This window comes from Hirundo rustica, chromosome 5 (genome assembly GCF_015227805.2).
Source record: "Hirundo rustica isolate bHirRus1 chromosome 5, bHirRus1.pri.v3, whole genome shotgun sequence".
Lineage (NCBI taxonomy): Eukaryota > Metazoa > Chordata > Aves > Passeriformes > Hirundinidae > Hirundo > Hirundo rustica.
In genome coordinates, this window is record NC_053454.1 from 23,581,747 (window position 1) to 23,604,718 (window position 22,972).

Genomic DNA, 22,972 nt, shown 5'->3' on the forward strand with positions numbered 1-22,972 from the left:
CTTTTGATCTAGAAAAATATTTCAGGCAACTTTCACTTGACATCTGCAGAAGCAGAAAAAAACCCTTTATTTTTGTACAATTCCTGGATGTTTTCTTTCATTAAGTTTCTCCTGTTACCCCTAAGGAGGTCAGATTGAAGTTGCTTCTTAAACTATAGGAACTGCATGAAAAGGAAAACTTGAAATGCTCTGAGAGTACCACATGCACCAGATACAGACACACTGTTCTGCTGTACTGTTTGTTTCTTTTCAGAGAAAATACAAGCAGATTAAAAAAAAAAAAAAAATAGTAGCTACTATTACAAGCTTGATACTGTATATTAGAAATAATGTATTTCTGATATTTCAGAAAACAAATTACGAAGAAATGCAGGAATTGCATCAATCATTGGCCAAATTAGTTGCAAACTGGTAAATAAAACAGAATGGTTCCCAGGGAATGCTGTCAGAGCTCTTACAAAAACCTCTAAAGAGGTAAAGAGAAGTAAGTACATAAGTAAATGTTGTGGGCCAAAAGAAGACATAAAATTTGTGACCAAATTCAGTGTTTAGTGACAGACTAACATAAAAAAAGTAACATGACATAAAGTTTGTCACAGGGGGCTGTGTTGTTTTGCTCTGTATGTTTTGAGAAGTCAGTCTAGATTGATCTTTTCCCTTAGTGTATATGCCTGTATTTTATTTTTACATTGCTGAATAGTGACTAGGTGGAATCTGATATGTCAGTGGACTAGAATTTTAGACAAGGAAGACACAAGATAATTGGACATCCTCTTGGACAACTGCTGCAATCCAACAAAAATTTGAGTAAGCAAGGTATTAGCAGAAATATTTTAGAATGGGTAATGCTTTATCTTCGGCAATATTGCAACAGCTTTTCCTTGTTCTTTCATTTTATTTGAAACAATCTAAAGAGCTAAATTCAATCCAATATTATGATAAGTTTGAAGGGAGTTTAAGAACTGTATCTTCAGACCTGCCTGGCCTCCATTTTTGTGTATCTCAGAACTTTGAATGATGCAGTCAGCACTGACCAAAATCCGTTTTCCTGCAAAATATCAACTTACTGATATGAATTGCCTCTTCCCTGTTATGCTATATGGCACCTCAAGTTGATGCCTTCAGGAGTTTATAATTAAGAAAAAACACATAGATGCCACAAAAAGGGACAGAGAGGAACAAGGTGTTTGTAAGTACAATGTTACCAGCAAACTCAGTATCTATCTGCCACCATCATTTCCAAGGCATAACTCATGCAGAATTTTGGGGACGATGATGGAATAGTTACAATGAAATTTAGAGAAGGCTACTCATAAACATGAGGACTGTGTGTGAGAAAATCCAAAATCTGCCTAGAGTCAGCACCCACAGTATTAGACTAAGTTGGCTAGTTCCCAGGGGTGTTTGAGACCTTAAATGCTCTTTGGTCCTTACCCTCTGGTTGATCAGAGATTAATCCCTTGCTTTTTAAAATACTATTACCCAATCTCTTGAGCCACACAATCCTGATTAAAATTTACTTTCTAAATTATGATCCTAGAGAACTGAAACTCCTTGAATTCCAGACCTTTACATATTTTTTGAAGAACTGAGAGTTCTTGGTGTTCTTACACTTGTGTCAAAAATTCTTGCAGGTAGTTTACCTTCCCAGGAGTAGTTCACCTTGCTTATTCTTTTTCCTTTGGCTGAAATTTGATGAGCAAGTCTAGAAATCCAGCACTTAAGCCTTAATACAAACTATTATGTAAGTAAATGACACACCAAGAACTTCAAAGATTGTAGTCAGTGTTCTCCATCACAGCTTCCAATATAATTTTTTCTCTTTTAAAAGCAGCGTAGAAATATTGTTGTCTTTTATAACTTTGCAAGTTGAAGAAATAAAAATGCCAGACTGAGGATGGGAAGTAAATAAGAGGAAAAACAGTCAAGTACTCTATTCAGAATAATGGAAGGTGGAGTTTAGGATATGCCAGAGAATGCAAAACCCTGGATAACCTCTGTGGTGTGGGTGTGGGCAACTCACTGAACAGTCTACTTGGGTTTGGCAGCCCTCGCCTCTGTTCAGGACAGCCACTTGCAGGAGAGGAGTACTCTTGCAGGAGAGTAGCTTGATGCCAGTGCCTTTCCCATTTGAGGGCAAATGGCCTTAGCAGTGTAGCACAGCACATTTAGAGATTTCCAGGTAGCCAAAAAATCCCCAGAAAGTGGGTGCTGCTCTGGTGCTAGCTGGCTCTCCACAGACTCTGAAGTCACAGGCATGCTGAAGCCCCTGTCCAGCTCTGGGCTGGCTGGCTGTGTACGTCACAAAGCGTACATGGAACACGTGTTACTGGAGTCTGGTGCCTCCTGGGTGGATGGGCTCCTGTGCTGCAGTTGGACAGTATTCCTGCATCACCTAAGGTGGCTGGGTAGTTCTGTAGCCCCTGTATTTGGATGGGGCTACATCTGTTGACTTTGTAAACCCCAGGTAGCTCCTAGTATGGTCTCCAGATTTAAGGGTTGATTGGCTTCAGCACAGTGCTGAGCATCAGCTGGGTCAGTGCATTCAAGCAAGGCAGTCCTGTGTCTGATGAATGTATTCCCCAGTTGCTAGGAAGGGCAGTATAGAAGTGCTTGCCAAAGCCAGTAAGTCCTGCTGGCCTTGAGCTGATTTTGGGTAGCCATGTGTAACATTTGCATTCTCCAGAAATCTGCGCCTATGGGAGTGGTTTGGAGACGTGAGCTGGCTGGGGACTGGGACTCTGCAGTGCTTTAAATCAGCTAATTTTCTGGCAACTTCTTATTGGTGCTGGAGCTAGTACAGCTGCTTTCATGGTCTTTGATGCCTGGCCTAATAATCTTGCTAGACTCTCTCTGCTGGTTCTGCTGTCTACATATACCTCTCTCTGATCAACTCTGAGTCTTTGCTGAGGAAAGGAAAAAAATCATATTTACATTTAATTTACCATTTTCCTTTATACATATCCTTTATATCCTTCAATTTACCATTTTCCTTTATGCTATATTCCTTTTACCATTTATTCCTTTCCTTAAACATATACTTGGTTTAATTTACCATTTTCCTTTAATATACCATTTTCCTTCATCAGCTAAGTTTTATTACGTTTTTTTTATGTGGCTTTAAATTGAAACAGTTTTCAGAAGTAGCAGATGAGGAGTTGGAAGCTTGTTATTTGATGGTACATGAACATCTCTGCTGGCCTTATTTGTGACTGTTGTGAGCAGGAGCCACTGTTTACACCCAGGTAAGCTGAGCTATAAGCATGATTGACTCTTTTTCTCAAATGAACAGAAGTTTGTCTCAGGTCTGGCAGGGACAGAGGATATGGTATTAACTGAAGTTTTAAGAATAAATGATAAGTGATAGCTGATTTGTTTTCCTTTTCTGTTCCCTTCACCAACAAAAAAAACAAGCTATTTCTGCTATCTTCACTGATTAGATCATGTTTCTAAAGACCTGGTGTGATCCATATGATGAACACCTCTTCCTACCCTTGTTGCTTGGTGTATTCTGAGAGGAGAGAAGGTGTTGCAGTAGTACACCTCTAATGTGTTGAAGAAAAGTGAACAGGAATATCAGTATCAGTCCTGTAAGAGGACGCATCCTTTCCTGTCCTCTGTTCTTCTGTCCAGAGGAACCAAAACAAAAACATTGTGAAAGAGCTGCAAAAATGCTTTGCAGTAGGAATGCACCATATTAAAGATGTCTTCCTTTCTTTCTCTCTTGCTTTAATCATTGACTCTTTTCCATTAATTTAAGGAAATTCTACTTCTTAAATACATTATATTATTGTACTACATTTTATTTGTCCTGAAAGCTTAGTCTTCACAACTCCAAATTTCACTGGTGTCCAGATGTAATCCATGAATCCTGATTTCCAAATGGCTCTTCAAAGGCATGCTTGCATGACCACTACAGACTAAGTGAACAGTAGCAATTTAAGTAATTTAAGTAAGCTATTCTGTGTAGTCAATCTAGGTTTGCAGCTACAATAGCTTCAGGAACAGTCATGCTATTTCTTGAATCTAGAGACTGCTTACTGATGGTTGAAAAGAAATGGGAAAAAAATCACAACCAGACTATTGGGTAGCTCATCTTGCAATGAATAGTTACCATAAAAACCCCACCAAAGCTGGAGATATTCAAGATCACTTATAATTATGGCCATGCCATCTAAACACCAAATGTATGTTTTCATATCTGGGAAAGAAACAACAGACACATGGATATAAAATTGGAGTATTCAATAATTCAAGCTGTTATACTCTATATGGTAGAAATCATGAATGGGCATGGATCTACTGAGCATATTTGCACAGATATTTTTGTTGTCTGTAAAATTCACTTGCAGAACATTGAAAATTATTCATTTTCTTCCCCTTCCTTTTCCCCAACAAAGTAATTCTAGATACCTAAATATGAAAGATTTCTATTTATTTTTTCAGTGGAAGTAAAAACAACAAGGTAGATTTTTCATGGGGAATGTGCTGGAACTTCATTCAGTAGAAATAGCCAACTAAAAAAAAAAAAAAAAAAAGAGTGGTTTTTGGACTTGAACAGCTTCTTTTAGAAGTGTTTTAAGGAGACCCCAACCTGAACATTTAAGAAGTCCAGTGTGTTTTATGTAATGTTGGCATGAAAATACAAAGCTGTGAGTGGGGGGAAAATGTGTGTCAGGTATCGTGTAACAGCAGCAAAAAGATTTCTGATGTTTATCAAACCTTGAACACCACAGATTATTAAAACATATTCCTTGGCAATAAAGAGTAGATGTTTAGTTTGAAAGGAGAAGTGGAATTTGTTGGGTTTTTTGCAGAGGTCATGAACTGAACAGGAATGAGTCCTCCTTGGCAGTTTCACTATTTTGCTGTTTGCCTTGGGGAATAGAGATTCGGTCTGATTTTAACGGCTACTGCCAGGCCCCTGGCCCCCACAGGCAGCTTTCTTGCATCTTTTGAGGCCCACCAACAGCAGTTGTACTTGGACACAGGGATGAAGAGGCCATCCAACAGCTCAGGATGCAAAGTGTTCTGATCCCTGAAGTGGATTGCTGTCTACTGAGAGAAGTCCAAGTACTGACAAGTGTTACAATTTCTGGCTTTATATGGAAGATAGCTTTAGTTAATATACTAAGCAAAAGGGAACATAGCATGTAAAAGAAAAGGGGCAAGAAAGTAAAGTCATGTTAGAAATGAGTAGGTACTGCAATTAGAAAAAGTGTTATGAGGTTGCCAGGTGGTGATCATACAATCAGTTTTAGAGGTTTGACGTCATATTGATTTTAATTTTAGGTACCGATTTCGTTTGTACCTTTACAGTTTCAGACCTTAAAATTAACTTTAGAAAATTTCAGCTCTTCTCTGGCCCTAAATGTACAGCTAGTCCAATATAGCTGGGTGTCACAAAACTTCAGATTATTTTCATCACGCACATACTTTCATAAAAACCCTTTGGGGATTATACAATTGTGGTGAAATCTGCTTCTGTGCCTGATTGGGAAGACAACTGATAAATTACATGGGGAGGGTAAGAATTGAGGCTGTACCTCCAACACAGTTTTGTGTTTCTAATTAATCAGGTTCTTGTGTATGAGAAAAGCATTATGTATAATTCTCATTATTGCTCATTTCTGTTTCCTTTTTTTTTTTTTTTTTCCCCTTTCCTTGCCACCTGCTTTGGATGTAGTGACAGAGAAAAAATAAAAGCAGTCAGCAGTGATCACAGGTTAAGAAGTATTTTTTTCGGATAGTAATCTCTGAATCAGATAGTAATCATCTGCAGATGCACTGATTATGCTTTGTGTTACCTGTACAGGTTTATAATAGATAATGCTGGTCAGATAATTTATAATACAATCAGACACACCTTTCAGGTGGACAGGCTCATGATGCACAGAATTTTTTCTCATTTTCTTCTCTGTAAGATCCACTCCATCCCGAAAGTTTTTTTGTAAGCTGAATCTGATGATTTCCTGGAGCTAGGTCCCTTGAATAGTCAACACTGCTCTTCCTGGAAAACAAGGTTATTTTCTCTACAGTCAAGTGAAAATATAGAAAGCGGGTGTTAGGTATCAGTGCCCTGGGATATCAAATGTGATCAAAGGGATCCCATGAAGCTTGGACTCTGCACGCAGAGAAAAGAAGGCAGGCTATGTGACAAAAAGGGTATCTTTTGTACACTTGCTAGTATAATTAAGGAAAACATGGAATAAATCTTAGTGCATACATTTGCTTTGCATAGGTAATCATCTTTACCACCAAAGTACCCCCCTTAGCAGGAACACATAAATAGTTTTTTAAAAAGTGTCTGTTGTGCCATGGCTTAACACACAATTGCCCTGACAGCAGTCTGGGAGGGCTCAGGTTTATTCAGCACTGTGTGGTTTAATTGATGACTCTACATAATACATGAAGGACTAACTTATGTTGGAGATTAAGTTATTTGTGGTGTTCCTTTGGACTACCCTAGGGCTGTACTTTTTGGGTATATTGCTCATGTGGTAATTCAACTTCACTTATCTGTGTTTTGTTTGTTTGTTTGTTTGTTTTGTAATGAAGAGTGATAAGCTTTAACACTATGTCTAACAAAAAAAAAGTAGTCTCCCATATTTAATGCTCAGGTTAGTTTCTCTGGTGGTCTTCTTTATTAAATTTTGTTTTCACAATATCTGGTGTAGTAGTTCTTGTGACTTAAAACTTTATATTTAGAGTTTATGTATTTTAGTTTTCTTTAAGCAGTTTGTTTGGTATGGCTGTCTTTTGAGTACTTATAAATCCATAGTCAGACTCTGTATTTTCCTTGACACTTTGAGTCTGGACAATAACATACAAATAAACCAAACTTAGGAAACACCATATTCTCCTTAGTTTTTAATTTCTTGCCCATTTTTAAATTTTGCTGTAGAGCTCATTTGTGGGGACAACAGCTGCAGGCATGTGCTGAGAAAGGAAAGAGTCCAGTTTCCCCAGAGGATGTCCAGAGGCAACCATTGTGGCACTAGCTGTGGTTTCAGGGTTGAAATCCTTGAGATCTGTGTTTAGGTTAGTCATACTCCTGTACTCATAATGTAAGTGCAAATAAAGCTCAAATTTGTCTTCAGGACCTTTCTTCCTCTCCTTCAGACAGACAGCACAACTGTTGCCAGGAGGATGGGTAAGAAGTAGCTGCCACAGATAGGAGCTCAGATTGCCCTCAGAGCGCGATGTTATGATGTTCCTTTCATTCTTGTCTCTTCTGTAGCTCTTTCCCCAACTCACTCTGACATTTGTATTGACCCACTTCATAGCCCCACCATGAAGGCAGAGTGAGATAAATAACAGTCCTTTCCATCACAGCAAAAGGAACCATGCCTTACATTTTTGCTGGGTTTCTGTTTTTATCCATCTGGCTCTCAATTTACAAGGTGAATTCCCAGCGGCTTCTAGGAGCGCTCAGCTACAATTCACTGTATGAGAACTTGTTTTTAACCCTGCTCTTCATGAAATTTATTCACAAAAACACACACACACACACACATACACACACACACACACACACACACACAAAAAAAAAAAAAAAAAAAAAAAAAAAAAAAAAGGTGAAAGGTGGGTAACAGAATAAGTCATAAAACTGAGACCAAATCCCTCACAAGCCAAGCACTATCATCTGGTACTAGAAGGCTGAGAGGGAGTGAGCTGCGGAGAAGGAGTGGAAAGGAAATGTTATCCTCCTCCTTGGCCATAGCATGGCCATAGAATATGGCATCAGATAGGCACCCTCTCTTCAAGACCTGGTGAAATCTAACATCTGTTTGACATCTGGCTGTGATTTCATCAGCATCAGAGCCAGTGAATAGTTTGGAAATGTTTGGGTTTTTTTTTTTTCCCCGCCTGCCTATGTTCTGTCTTCAGTGCTATAAACAAAGCCATCTTAGGGTGTATCTTGGTTTTGGCAAATCTGAGGGAGTTCACATCATTTGATCATCATCTGCTCTCTCCCCTAAAGACATGGAAGTTGACTGAGCCCCCATTTGTTTAAATGTTTTATTTGTGCCTTCAGGGATAATGACCTGATGTAGCAAAGGGTAATGTCAGGACCTACTTAACTAGTGAAGTCATAGCATCAGCCTTGTGTTCATGCTGTGTGCACCCCTCCCACCCTCCCGTGGTTTGCTTTTGCCTGTTGGGTTAAGTCTGCTCTTGCTCATGTCCTCTCCTTTGCTCAGCTTCCATTCACATTATTTAAAAATGATAAGTTTTTATACATTCAAAAGCAGCATCAAAGTTGTGCAGTATCTTCTCTCTCTAGGCACTTGCAGGTTTTTGCTGTAGTGAGCCTGGTTGGGAGCAGCAGGATCTAAGCACCTTGGCACTTCCAGCCAAGTTATCTTTGGAGTCAGGTACTGAGACACCCAAAGGGGGTTGGCGTTGTTTAGCCTGGAGAAGAGGAGGCTCAGGGTGGACTCTGCATTGCTCTCTACAAGTTCATGAAAGGAGATTGTAGTGAGGTAGGGGCTGGTCTCTTCTGCTGTGTCTACAGTGAGAGGACTAAAGGACATGACTTCAAGGTGAGACAGATTTAGACTGGGTATTAGAAAAAAAATTCTTGATAGGATGATCAGGCACTGGAATAGGTTGCCCATGGATGTGGTGGAGTCACATCCCCAGAGGTGTTCAAGAGGCACCTGAATCTGGCACTGTGATCCACTGGGGTGATGTGGTTTTGTGGTTCAGGGGTCATAGGGGCAGTGCTGAGTGGATGGTTAGGCTGGATGATCTTGAAAGTCTCTTCCAACCTTGATGACTTTATGATTCTATGATTTGAATCTTCAGGCAGATTTAGATATCACCTGAAGGTCACTTAGAGCCACGTTTGTGGTGTGTGTTTTGCGCAGTTGAAGTACAGTACCAACTGCCCCATTCCTTCACATCATTTTAAAGGTGTTTTTTTGCCTTTCTGACAAGAAATCAGGACTGTTATTGAAGGAGACACATATTTTACTTCTTGACCTCCCAAAAAGAAGCAGAAAAAGGCTGAGCTTTCTTGGCAAAGGCAGCCTTCACCAGCTTCTCAGGGGTGCGCTTGGAAGGCATTACCTGTGGAGCCGGGCAGTGCTGTGCTCGCCCGGAGAGCTCGACTCCTGATTCAATCGGAGCATGGCGGTGTTTATTCCCCGGACCTGCCCTTGCCTTTGCGGCTCACACGATCCGCGCCCGGTGCTGTCTCCTCTCCTCTCCTCTCCTCTCCTCTCCTCTCCTCTCCTCTCCTCTCCTCTCCTCTCCTCTCCTCTCCTCTCCTCTCCTCTCCTCTCCTCTCCTCTCCTCTCCTCTCCTCTCCTCTCCTCTCCTCTCCTCTCCTCTCCTCTCCTCTCCTCTCCTCTCCTCATCCTCTCCTCTCCTCTCCTCCTCCTCTCCTCTCCTCTCCTCTCCTCTCCTCTCCTCTCCTCTCCTCATCCTCTCCTCTCCTCTCCTCTCCTCTCCTCTCCTCTCCTCTCCTCTCCTCTCCTCTCCTCATCCTCTCCTCTCCTCATCCTGCTCCTCTCCTCTCCTCATCCTCTCCTCTCCTCTCCATCTCCTCTCCTCTCCTCTCCTCCGTCTCTCTCCTCAATCCTCTCCTGCCTCGATCCTCTCCTCTCCTCCTCTCCTCTCCTCTCCTCTCCTCTCCTCTCCTCTCCCCCGCGCGGAGCCGGGCGTGTGCCGGGAAGCGCCGCTGCGGGGGTGGAGTCCGGGCTGCGGCTCCCCCGGCCCTGGGCCGGCGAGGATCGGTCCCGCTGGCGGGCTGGTAAGTCCTGCTTCCCCTCCCTGCTCCCAGGGGTCATCTCTTTCTGGTTGTTTTCCCACTAGCGTTAATTTTCGTGGGTGGGGCTATTGTGTGCCAGAATCCTTTTGGGATGCAAGCAGCCCTGTTTCCCTTGCTGTTCTGGGAGGTACCTTCAGTTCTGGTGTGTTGTCAGCCTTCCTCTTCTGGAGATTAACCTTCCTCAGCTTCTAAGTGAATGTGTCCTAACTATGATCCATTTCCTTCCAAATCTACTGATTTGGAGTTTGTCACAGAAAACATTCCTTTATGTAGTTTTATATATATATATATATATATATATGTGTGTGTGTGTGTGTTTATATTTATATTTACATTTATATTTTTATATATATGCGCAGCAAAACATCTTGGATGAACAGTAAAACAGACACGCACATATGCACACACATGCACATATACATTATTAAACGTATGTATATAGTTAAACATGCACAGCAAAGCATATTGTAGAAATAGTAACATGCATATACATATATGTATGTATGTGCGTGTATATGTGTGTGTGTGTGTATGTATGTGCGTGTGTGTGTATATGAGAAGTTCCCAGCCTTTCTTAGAGAAGTTTTTTCCTGGTGGACTTGAACTGAATATTTCAGTATTTCTGTGAACCTGCTATCCACTGCTTTTATATAGATAATTTATTACCACTAATTACTTACATAAAATGGAAAAATAAGGGAGTTAGGAAGAAATGTTGAGACCAAACAAAAGGCTTTTAAAAGTCTGTTGGAAACTACACAGAAAAGCAGTTTGGATATATATATATATATATATATATATATATATAAATATATAAATATATTTCAGAGATCTTCTAATTTATTCTGGAGCAGGGAAAATATCAGCATTCCAGAAATGAAAAAGGCCACCTGTTTGTCTGCAGCTGCAAAACAGAGCAGTGCTACTGGCATCTAATAATATCTCCAGCTTGCAGAAGTGGCATGTATTTGGCATTTTATTCAGTGTTCTGTGCAAACATACAGCTTGGCTTGCTTTTATTTTCCCCAAGTTTATCTGAATATCTCATACAGGCCATGCAGTAGCACATCTGACAAATGATGGCTCCACAGTGATAAGCTGTAGAACTGAATTGCAGTGCAAATACAGTGAGACTATTTTGTATGTATTGTGGCAGATGAAAGGAATGGAAGTGGGCCAAATTCAAGCTGTTTGCCGTTGCATCTGATCAGCAGATCCTATGGAGAGAATTTGCCTGCTGTGAATATTTGATTCTCGCTAGCTTGAACTATCTTGCATGTTGGCAGTGCTACTGTGTGAATTTGTGGTGGCTTTCCAGGGTGTCTGTCCTACTGAACTGCCAATTTCTGAGGGTTTTTTTTACGGAGTTCAGGATTTTGTGCTCTGCTTTGTGCGTGAAGAAACTTACTTAATGTTGTAGAGTGAACATTTTTTCATATTCATAACACCCAGGTTAAAACAAACAAAAAAAAATTGCAAGTGAGCAGTGTGTTATCTTTTCCCCCCTCCCTCATTCCCTCCCTTCCACCTTCACAAAGGTGTAGCCCCTCCACCACTCTCTTTGCATTATCTTCAGATAATTGTCCTGGCAAAGTTGTTTTGTAGAGGTGAGTCTATCAGATTACACACCAGAAAGGATGAAAAGGTGGTGGTGTTGAAATGTAGCTGTGAAAGTAGGAGCGTTTTTCCCTTCTTTCCCATGCATCCTTCTGACTAGGTTCCCAAAGAGCCAGTGTGCTGCACCCTTATCTATCCATGACCCTTACTGGCTCTTGGCTGGTTTTGACTGGGAGCTTGCAGTTTTGTGTGTTGGTTAATTTTTTGTTTCTGAAATTCAGTGTAGTGAAACATTTGCATTAATAATTTTTGGTTTTCTATACTTACAAGTGAATGACATTGCTTGTAGTGCTGATGTAACATTAACTGTCAGGACTCTGCTGAGGCAAGCAGAAAAGGATTGGGATTTAACCTGTCATTGTATCCTGTGTTTGTGCCCTGTGTCTTCACCACACTGAAGCGTTTGTTGTCTCTATGCAGCCCATTTAGTCCTTCTGTCATTTTATAGACTAAGCATAAATAAAATTGTATAGCTATCTGTGATATCTATAGATTACAGATATGTAATTTATAGATCTGTATAAACATAAATACTTATGGACATAATTTTTTTAAAATTAAAATAATAGAGAGAATTTGCAAAAAAATTTAGGCTGTAACCTATCAGCTCATTCTTCTTCTGTGTATGAAGGACAAAAGCCAGAAGAAGATTTTTGATTGTACCGTGGTCTGGGATAAAACCAAGAGCAGCCAGCAAGAGACAGTTGCCGGTCCTATGGGGCTGTAGGAAATGATGTGCTGATCAAGTGACCAATTCTCTGTCTACTCCAACACTGCATCTGGAGAAAATAACAGCTGAGAGAAAAGCAGTAGCATCTCCATTTAATATATTGAGGAAATTGTTTGATATTGCCTCATAGGGGCTGCCAGAGGGACCGAATTCTGGTCGTGTCTTCTGAGACGACTGTAAAAGATATCCCTGTTAGCTGAGGCACAGCAGCTGTCCACCCTGAGATCCTTGCCACTGCAGTGTGACCCATTTGCATGACCTATTTAACTCTGCCGAGTTGTAAGGAGCTGGGCAGGCACGCTAAATGCGTCTTTTCAGTCACCTATTTAAAGTTAGGATGGTTTTTGTATCTTGCTACTTGTAGACCTGTTTTTTTTCTGCTTTCTTTAGTTTCTTCAGCAATGACAAAGAATGGCATTTTAGGTGACTACAAAAAATGCATAGCTGCAGCTAGCAGACACTGAACAATAAATCCTCTTGAAAGATAAAAGCAAAATTTTCTGAGAACTGAAGAAATTAGGACATGGCCAATGCAAAGTGTAGTAATCTTGAGAGAAAGTTTTGCTGAGGGCTGGGTCTTAACTTTAAGACTCCTTTCTCCCTTCAGTGGCTTAGGAGTGCTTTTCTCCAGTGACTCAATGGAACTAACAAATGTGAACTTCATTTATACCAGAGCAAAGCAGGAAAAGTTTAGTTTTGCAGTAGTATGAGATACGGTTTTGGCTAGGGGTTAGGCAGCCTAGGCAGGTGTCCTTGAATAAATATATCACTTGAAAGCATTTTCTTTCTTGGATTTTTCTTCGGTCCTTTTAAACAAAGTGCCATTTTTACGACCACTAGAAAGTAAAAATTATGAGATGGTTGGCAAAAGCAGAAACTTCTTTCAGGGCTCACTGATTGCATCTTGTTGGCATGTGTGGTTATTTGTGCCCATACAAGATACCAGCTTTCTGAGGAATTGTTTGGGTGATAGTGTTCATTGGCAAACATTATTCATATGATGACCATCAAAATAAAAGCATATAGCCAAGCAGGAGTAGGTGACACTGTTTGTTTAAAAAGTAGGCATTTGTTCATCAGCGGAAGAACCGAGTTTCCAAACGACGTGGCTGCCAAATAACTGATATTTTTGTAACCGCTTATCATAACTCAGATGTGAACTTCTGGCATTAAGATGGGTGCAATTAGTTATCTTCAGCATTCCTCTGTGTCCTGTATATTTTTGTTAAATTTGGAAATATTGTTAGGAACTTATTTTGAATGCTTTAGCATTTTTATTCTATTTATTAGATTTACACATTGTTCCACCAACTATTTGAGAGTGACCAGGACTGTCCTCCATCAAAGACTAAACACAAGAATTATTCATGATGCAGTTGGAAAAATTATAATGCAAACAGTAAGCCAGATGGAAAATTTTACAGGCATCTTTTCATGTCATGAATGATGCTGTCTCTCTGGGTTACAGGCTCTCTGCTCTCTCAACTGCTGTTCCTTCCCTTCCTGGCTCCCCTCCAGAGCTGTTAAGTTTCAGCCAGGGAAGAAAGGGAGATTTGAAGAAAGGGAGATTTGAACTCCTCTGCATTTCCAAGTCTGTGTTTTCTGTGGTGTGGCTGGCGAGCTTTGTGTTGCAAGAGTGTTGGCATGCCGAGAGCCACAGCGATTAGCATGCTGCTTGCAGAACAGACAGGGCTGCTGTCCCCCAGCCCCCAGAAAGGCCTGGGAGCAGACATGGGGAGAGCCCTGCTCACCAGTCCTGCTCTGTCATGCAGAGTGGGGAAGAGCTGAACACCACCAAGCTCCTCTGCTTCCCAGTTTTTATGAAAACAGGTCTCCACCACAGGCTGTGGCTTTGCTCCTCGATAACTCTTCATGTGGCAGCTTAGCTGTAGGTTCCAGATGAGACTCCTCAAAGAATATTAGGCTATACATTGTATCTTTATTTATCCACACATCTACCATTGCAGTTGCTGATCTAGAAATGTGTATATCTAAAAATGTATTCTCTACTGGCCTGCAAGATTTATCCATGTAAAACATATCCACTGGTTCTGTAACAGGGGAGTGGTGTACACGCATATGTATAAGTATAAAATCTGTATTAACTGTATATGCACACATGCATATTCAATCTCCTTGGTGCAAACCAAAGTGTCATCACTTGGACTTGTTTTGAAAGAGGAGACATACCAGTATTTACTTAGCCTCTCTTAGTTATTGAATTTTAATTTTTACACTTTGGAAAGAGTAAATCCTGCATAAGAAGTGTTACAAAATTGGTGTTGTTTCTTCTTAGAGACAGTGGCCATGTGAAGTGCAGCTTCAAGTTTTTTATTTCAGGAGAAAAAACCTGTCTTTTTCCTCATATTGGTCACATTTGGAGAGGCAAGAGAACAGTTGTGTTAACTGGCTTGCTCATATCTGACATGCAGTGTTTTCTGAACAAATTGCTTGCTTAAATGGTGGTGGGCTTTTTTAATATTTACTCTTGCTGCTCCCTTCAAAAATACAGCCTTTTCTACTTCGTAACGTGCTGAGGTTGTGTGGCAGCCTCCAGCACTAGGTGGAGAAATTAGTGGGCCTTTTTCAGTTAAAAAAGTTGCCAATGTCTGTGTTTGAAAAGAAGCAAGTCAACAAGCTTTTTGTAGTTACAGATCTTGGAAAAAAAAGAAAAATATTTCATATGCATCTGGTTTTCAAACAAAATCTACACAGACTTCTTAAATTATGAGACTGGAAATGGCTTTGGTTCTTCATGTAGCTAATGGTAGCTAATGGTAGGACTGTTCATGAGCAGTTACTGAATTAGAGAGAAGTTGGTTTCGTACATTTTTTTTTCTATTAAGGAGAATTTAGAGTGTTGAGGTTTTATGCTTTTTGTCTCTTTTCAGGATAATATCATATTATTCTTAAGAGGCTGCAAAGAACTGGGACTTAAAGAATCTCAGCTTTTTGATCCTGGTGATCTGCAGGACACATCAAATAGAGTAACCATCAAGTAAGTACAACAGCAGTTTGTGCCTAGCATGTTACAGTTTCAGGTGCATGTGATTCAATAGTAAATATTTTAGAATAAGAAAAAGACTTTAGAACTGTAATTAGTGTAAGGCAAATAGGAAGCAGAGGTTTGGGAAACCTTCAGTGTTGGGATGAATTGATTGTTCTCTTCAACAGGTTTTGTTCCAGAGACATCAACCACAGCTCTGTAAAACAGGACAACATTTGGAGAATGCTTTCAGGCCTGTGGTGTGACTCCTGGGGATGACCTGTGGAGGGCCAGGAGTTGGATTTTGTGATCCTTGTGGGGCCCCTCCAACTCAGTTTTTTCTGTGACTTCGTGAAAATAGTTTTAGTTAGGCAGTGAGATTCTGAGGGACTTAGGGGTTTTCCCAATCTAAATTGATGACATTCTTTTTTTGTCTGTCCAACTAATAAAATATTGTAGTCTAGGGGAAAAGCTCTGTTATTTCAGATTAAACTGTTCTGATGGTGCAATATAGGACATTAGAGGCCTCTCAGATTGTGTGCAGGCATAAGCATGGTCTCTTCACTTTCCTGCAAGAGCTATAGCTTGAGACATATGGTGATTGGGCTGAGGAAGTCTGTGTTAACTGGAAATGCCACAATTTAGATAGTTGTTCACCAAAGCCACACACCCACTACCACACAAACTGCACAGGCCCCCCACCTTTTAAAAGCAAAAGCACCCCACACTTTCATAAAATTTACAAAATTTGTAATTGGTGTTATTTAGAAGTTTTCCTGAAAGTTTTGGGTCTATCATGTAATATTACAGTTATAACAGAAGTCACTGCTCTACAGAAAAGCAAATGCTGCTGAGTTGATTGAGTGGTCTCATTTCATTTGGCCAAAAAGATCGCTAATGAAATCCTGGTGAGACATATCCATTTTAGAAAAGTATACGGAAACAATTTACTAAATTTCAGTAGCTTTTTTTATTATTATTCCTTTCTGGCAATGGAAGCTAGGCAAGTTTTCATGGTGTTCAGGCATTGTCTGGGAAAATTCAAAGGCTCTGAAAATCGAATTAGCCACTGTCCTTGTTTTAAAGAGTAGTGGTTTTTGCTCCTTCCCAAGTTTCTGACCCTAAGAGGAGGTTCTTCTTGCCCTCTACATTGCAGTGAGGGGGGCTATATGATGGGTTTCTTCTAAATCTGATAATACTTCAATGAAATAGGTTGCTCATGATGCCCTGTAAAATCATAACAATGATTGACTGGAGAGAATTGCAAAACAATCCATAATCTTCATATAAAACCCTAATCTCCATGTGAAACTAGAGAAGAAGAGTCTTTGTCATAAAAACCTTCATCTTTTGGGGTTGAGGATGGATGGAGTACCTTGGTGGAGGCAGGTCGAGAGGCTTTGACTAGGGTGGAGCACAAAGCAGAGGTGTTCCGTATGTCACCACGTTAAACCTGGCATCATAAACCCCACGGAGCTGGCCTGGCCCTCTGCTGCATATGAGGGCTTCAGAGAAAGCAGCTGTGGAAAGGAGCCAAATGTTTTCCTAGCACTGTCCAAGTTCACGCTGAGTAACTGAGTTGAGGTGTACAAGCCAAGTCCATGACTGTTTTAGAGAAGTATGTTGAAGGCTGTCTTCTGCTAGCTAGTTCCCAAAGCATGAAGGTGATTTTTTCCCTCTTTGAAGACTTTTGGGTGATTTTTTTAAACATGGTGAAAATATTATTTGTTCTGTGGTGAAGAATGAGTATGACATTATTGCACATGCTTAAGATAATGACATTTTAACCTTTTTTTTCCATATTGAGGCATTCATTGCATCTATTTTTTTGATCACTTTGCTTATAAAAGTTATGAGCTAATGCTGTAAGGATTTTTTTTTTGTGTGACTCTTTTCCACTGTTATTTTACTAAGAAAAAAACCCATGACTGTTCTATTTTTCCTATTGTGTGGGTATTAGTGGACAAAATCTTGGCTTAAAAAGATGTTATCAACAGTACTTTGTTTACCATTGCCTATATTTAGGCTTTTGTTGTTCTAACAGATTTGTTTACTTTTTTTTTTTTTTTTTTTTTTTTTTTGGTCAGATAAACTTTAATGCTGGAGTGGTCTTACTGTTATAGTAGAAGACAATTCCACTATAAATAATCAAGACACAATCTTTACTAAATCCCAAGTAGTCTTATTTGGTTTTCAGCACCTACATATTTCCTTCATTTTTTAATGCTTTCTTTGCTGGGTTTTCAAATGTTGTTTATGTTTGCACAAACATTGTACCTTGTTGTTTTTAACATAAAACTTCCTCTCTTCCGTGAACTTAAGAGAAAAAAATAAGTTGAGAAGGATGATGCCAATGTTCAGTCTGGGTGCTCAAGTATACGTTTAAAACATAAATATTTTCTATGGCACGCTCTGTTTTAAATGACAGGGTCTTTGTTGCTTCATCCATTCACTTTGTTCTTTGTAATGTTTGTTTCCACAGAAGTACCCACAATATTTCCTTAATATTTGGTGATGCGTCTTATGCTTGTTCAGTTGCTTCCAGTTGTATGGGTTGCAGACGAGAATCTGACTGTTGGATAACTGCAGAATGTATTTTAGCAGTGAGGACTTTTGTCTTCCTTTTTTAAGAAATCAGCAACTCTGTTTAAAGGAAATATTTTGGCATTGTCCTACTTTACTGTGAGACCATTATAAACACATTTTCTTTTTGTACTCCCAGAATTCTAATTTAATGATTGAAATAATGGTGACAAAATACTCCCATGTTATGAATAAATGAATGTGTGAACTACATCTTCTTAGCTTTCATGTGTTTCCAGACAGCAGAAGCATTCGGCAGGCTTTTGTTAGGGAAAATGGGATCTGCATACAGCCTCTTGGAAAGTATGTCTACTTTCTGATTTTTTTTTTTTTTTTTTGTCTTTGTATGTGTTTGTGTGTGCAACCAGGAACGCTGACTATAGTAGGAAGCTGAAAAATGTAAGTACTTGGAGTTTTTCTTTTTGTCTGGTTAATCCTGTTATTGGCCTGATCAAGAATTATGTCAGTAAAAACTGAATACACACGAGTATTGCTGAAAAGTCTTTATGAATACAAACCTAACAGAGTTCTGCTGGAAATTTAGGTAGAGCTGTTATGGCTAAGCAGCCTTACAATAGAAATAAAATGGAGAACATTTGTCTCTTCTTAGATACTCTTAGATGAGTGATAAACAAAGTGATTTCTGTACTGTCCAGTGTGGTTTTTACTGGGAATAGTCTTATTCACCCATAAAACCACACTTTTGTAGCCCTTCACAAAATATAGGCATAGAGTACAGTTGCACAAAGCATTTAAAATGAAGCAAAATGACCGTTAAATTTGGATGCAAGGCCTTACTATCAGGTTTGATAACTTTCTCGTTGTTCTTCCAAATAGATAATTTCCCCAGAAGGACTATTTCCATTTAACTTCAATTTCCTTTTAATTTAAACTAAAGGCAATGGTGTTGTATCCTGTACTTGTTAACTAGAAAAGAAAATGTCTAAACTTTGCTGGTCTCAGTTTAAAGCCTACAAGCTGTCTGTCCTTAGTTAGTGGTGAAATGGTATAATTTTTATTTGGCTCACATCCCTATAATATGACAGGAAATGCCAAGATCTCTTCTAATAACTTTGAAAGCCAGTAATCATAACTGCCATGACTGGAAACTGTAAAACTGTAAAAAAACCCCAAACAACACCAAAACCACCCCCTCCTCCAAACTGCATCCTGCAGTTGCATCCTGTCTTTTCCATCATCAGTAGAGTAGAATCTTCTGCACCCACACACAGATTTTTAGGGGAAGAATTCAGCTTTGGTATTTTAACACTCTTTGTGGGCACTGGCTAAACATCTTTGTGCAGATGTATTGCTTTAAAGGTGAAGTTTCAAAAGTATCCTCCATAATGTGCTTGTAGCAATATATGCTTTCCAGGTGTATGATCCTGCAGCCTCAGCTGGCAGCCAACCGGAATTGCTTGCAAATGTGAAATTTTCTGCCTTTTTATTTTTTTTTCTTTTTTCCAAATTAAAAAAGGAAGAAGAGAGAATGCAATTAAATGTTAGCAGAAATAAATAAAAATACCAAAAATACCATAACCTTCATCAATGAACTGAACGGCAAAAGGAATTGGAGAGTTTCCTGGTTGCTAAAAATACTGTTATTTGCAAATATTTTCATTTAACTTGAAAATGTATACTGTAAGACTTTTTTGCATTAAATTTGTCAAGTGGTGTTGGCTGAAGGAAAACAGTTCGGAAAAAGGTTGTTTCAAGACAAAAAAAAAATCAGTATTAGCAACACCACCTCCTTTCATTCAGCACAGTAGTATTGATTTGGGCGTAATTTTTTAAAAAAGGGGAAAGTTTTTCAACTTTATTAAAAAGGTTGCTCAGTTATTTCATGACATCTGTACTACTTGTAAACTGAAGAAAAATATAAACTATATTTATATATAAAATATGTATTTTACATTATGTACCATGGTTTCTTGTAAACAGAAGGTCTGTATGATGCTATATCCTATTCTGGCAGGGCCTCAGCTGTAGTGCTGCATAATTTTGGCCATTACACTCAAATGAGAAATGGGGATGCCAGAGCGAGTTGATAAGAGAAGTTGTTGAGGAGGAATGTGGATGAATGTTTTAGGGAAGAAGAGTAGAGTGCAAGAGATGTTTGTTCCCAGTGAAATCTCCCTATGGGATTTCTGCTAGTCTTGTTTCCTTTAGTTCATTACATCGCATGAAATATATGGCCCTGTCCCATCAAAACATAAAATACTGTACTTCAGTTTTATGATTTTTTTTGATACAGTTAATTGCAACTATTATATATTATTGGTTGCATCTCTTTTCCACATCAAAATATTCTTGCTTGTTCTGCAGTTAAATACTTTGCAATGTCACGGAATATGCTAAAATAAGGAGCATTAAATGAGAAAAAGCCCCAAGTCCTAGGGTGATGGTTTGTCATTTTTAACCAGTGCAAAACACAACACTTAATTGAATTGCCTTTGATGAACAGTTTCCAGTCCAAATAGCTGCTGCACAGGTATTATTAAAGACATTGCTCTAAGTGGAGACATATGTGGCTGCACAAAAGGCCTTTCCCTGCATGGTATAAATGTCAGAATTTTTGGATGTGTTGGATTTGACCATCCTAAGCATCTTAATTTCTCATTTTCTAAAACAAGTGCAACACCAGCAGTGTCAGGTCAGATACTTTGCTACTTGCAAAATCAATTATTAGTCTTTTTCCCTCACCAGTTTTGAATGGATTTTTGAGTTACGGATAGGTATCAAGTCAGAACTTTAATGAAATCAGTAACTTCTACACTGCAGTCTGATAGAAACAACAAGATGCTCATGAATTTTGATTAATCTTGGGCTAAGCAAGTCTTAAACTAGCAGAAGCCTGGAAATAAATGTTCCTGTGTCATCTGGTTACTTATATTAAGGTGATTAAAAATATGACTCCCTTTTCTGTCCTTGAAATAGACACATATTCAAGATGCTTTTAGGCAGGCAGACATTCTAGGTACTTTGTTTATTAGCTTGGCCTTAATGGTTTTCATTAATGACTACTAATATTAGTACTCTTTAGGGATTTTTTTTGTATTGAATTTACAAACAAGTATATTTATGTGTGTCTTCTAGAAGTTTCAAATATATTTGTCTAGTTTTTCTACTCAGGTCCCTCTTTTCTGTTTATTTTTCCAGGCAGACATAACAGTTTTATTATTTTTATTAAAAGATACCAGGGAGATAATATGTTAAGTTACATATTTTGTAGGACTGTTTAAATTTTCATAGTTGTCTGATGTATTTATGTTTAACCTTTGACAGACACTTCCCTCTCAGTTCTGATTTATAACAAAATTTTGTGCCGCTGTGCAGTTTAGAATAAATGAAGGATGTTGCAGGGAAGTAACTTTAACTACAGGACTGTGTAGATGGCTTAAATTAATTCTTATTAACTTCTGCAGGTATTAGTCACCATTTATTGGCTAGGGAAAGCAGCAAACAGCTGCACATCATACAGTGGATCAACCCTGAACCTGAAGGAGTTTGAAGGCTTCCTGGCACAAATGAGAAAGGTATAGTTTTGTTATGTTTTGGGCATGAAAATTTACTTCAAATTATTACTCCAATAAATAAACTGTTTCTTGCTAAATATGAGAGAAGGGGCGCTGGAGTGCACATTCCTTAGTAAACCTCTACTTTCATCAAAAATATTTCTGATTCTACCGAACTCTGAAAACCACTTCGGCAGTCAGCTTTGTCGTGGTATCAGTGATGCAGCAAGTGATGGCAAATAGGGTTTTAGAACTGTTATGTGGCTCTTTCATCTTAATTTCCATGTGGCTCTTTCTTAATTTCCATGTGTTTTCATTTGAAATATTTTCATTTATGACATCAAGTTTCAGCTAGAAGAGCTGAGATTCAAAATTAACATGGTAGGACTCACAAGAGCAGAGATTTTTCTTCTTTAAAACATTCAGTCTCGTGGGCAGCTATTTTGGTTTTGTGTTGCAACATAAAGCATCAAACCAAAGGATCTAAATAAAGCTGAAGTGGGGGAGAAGGAGATTTTATTTCACTAAGGGCATAGTTAAGATAAATCTCTTCTTGCCAAGCTCTAAATTCTGGCTGAAGTCATATTCAGTGGTTTATGATGAGCTGATCTCTGTTGGAAGGGAAAAGTTGTGATTGCTGTAGGGTGGTTTGGGGATCTTTGGTTGAGCATTCTAACATGCCCTGAACCTCGACATCACACACTTCACCTTATGGTTAATGCTATTGGTTAGCATCGATAACCAAACCTTCCTTTCCTTGGGATAGAAGGGCAAGGAGCAGGTGTGGAAGAAGATTGGCACCGTGTGGAAGAAGATTGCTGGCACCGTGTGTGTCAGACATACTGCTCAAGAAAGGCTGTGCAGATATGTTCTGTAGTCCACAGAGCCTCATGCCTGCTGTTCCCTCCCCACCTCACGTAGCAGCCATGCCATCACAGGCAGTAGGGTTTGGGGACCATGGGAGACTCTCTGGACATAAATTCTCCTTGAGCTCTGTGCTGTTGCAACTGTGCCAGCTGCAGTTCTTCATTCTGGGATCTCACAAGGCCACTACCACTGGAGAGGAAGAAATGCTTGTCTGACTGATAGCAGTTCTTGCACCCTGGTGTGACCCGAGAACCTTAACTAGATGTGCAAAATTCCTGTTTGTGATCCCAGATCCTCTGAACAAGCAGGTGAAAACTGAGAGGAAAAGAGAACAACCTGCTTCTCTGGAGAAGTTTATTTTAGTCTTCATTTTAATGACCTGTGCTTATCACTTAGAACTTTGGCCCTTAAGAGTGATGTGACAGAGACTAAGCAATAAAAAGATGAAGTTAGTACTTGAGTTGTTTACAAATAGAAGTGGGGAAGGAGCAGTTCACACTCCAACACTCCAAAGAGTCTGAAAGGTGAAACAAACCCAAACAAGGGAGCTAACACAGAAAAATTGCCAAAGTGCAGTTTGTCACAATGTTAATGCTGCATAATATCGTGATTTAGTTTTTAATGTTTAATCTGACACCATGAGGCTCCTCTTTTTCCAGGTAATATGTACCCATGAAACTAATCATTAGAGCATTTTGGAGATCCTATCTTGAACCCTTTTGTGGGATGAAATAGTCTAGGGGCAAAAGGAGGTGTTCTCCAGGGAGTTGGTGGTCGTGAAGGTATGGCTGGGCATTGCGGAGTGCTTCAAATTAAGGACAAAAGCAAGAGGCTGGTACTTGATTTCTTGCAAACATTGGAGCTGGGAGAAGAGTAGAGGTCTCAAAAAATCTGAA

The 22,972-nt window shown here is 39.4% G+C and overlaps 1 protein-coding gene across 5 annotated transcripts in view; it reads left to right on the plus strand.

Annotated features, from left to right (window-relative positions):
* Positions 1-22,972, plus strand: part of LIMCH1 (LIM and calponin homology domains 1) — a 175,683-nt gene that overhangs the window by 86,728 nt on the left and 65,983 nt on the right. For 4 of the 5 annotated variants that reach the window (XM_040064414.2, XM_040064416.2, XM_040064417.2 and 1 more), the window contains 3 exons: positions 15,017-15,123; positions 18,063-18,093; positions 21,120-21,230. In XM_040064414.2, coding sequence (XP_039920348.1) covers positions 15,017-15,123; positions 18,063-18,093; positions 21,120-21,230 — 249 coding nt within the window. Of the gene's footprint in view, positions 1-9,685; positions 9,761-15,016; positions 15,124-18,062; positions 18,094-21,119; positions 21,231-22,972 lie in introns of those variants that run through there. The other variant, XM_040064415.2, reaches the window with a different exon arrangement.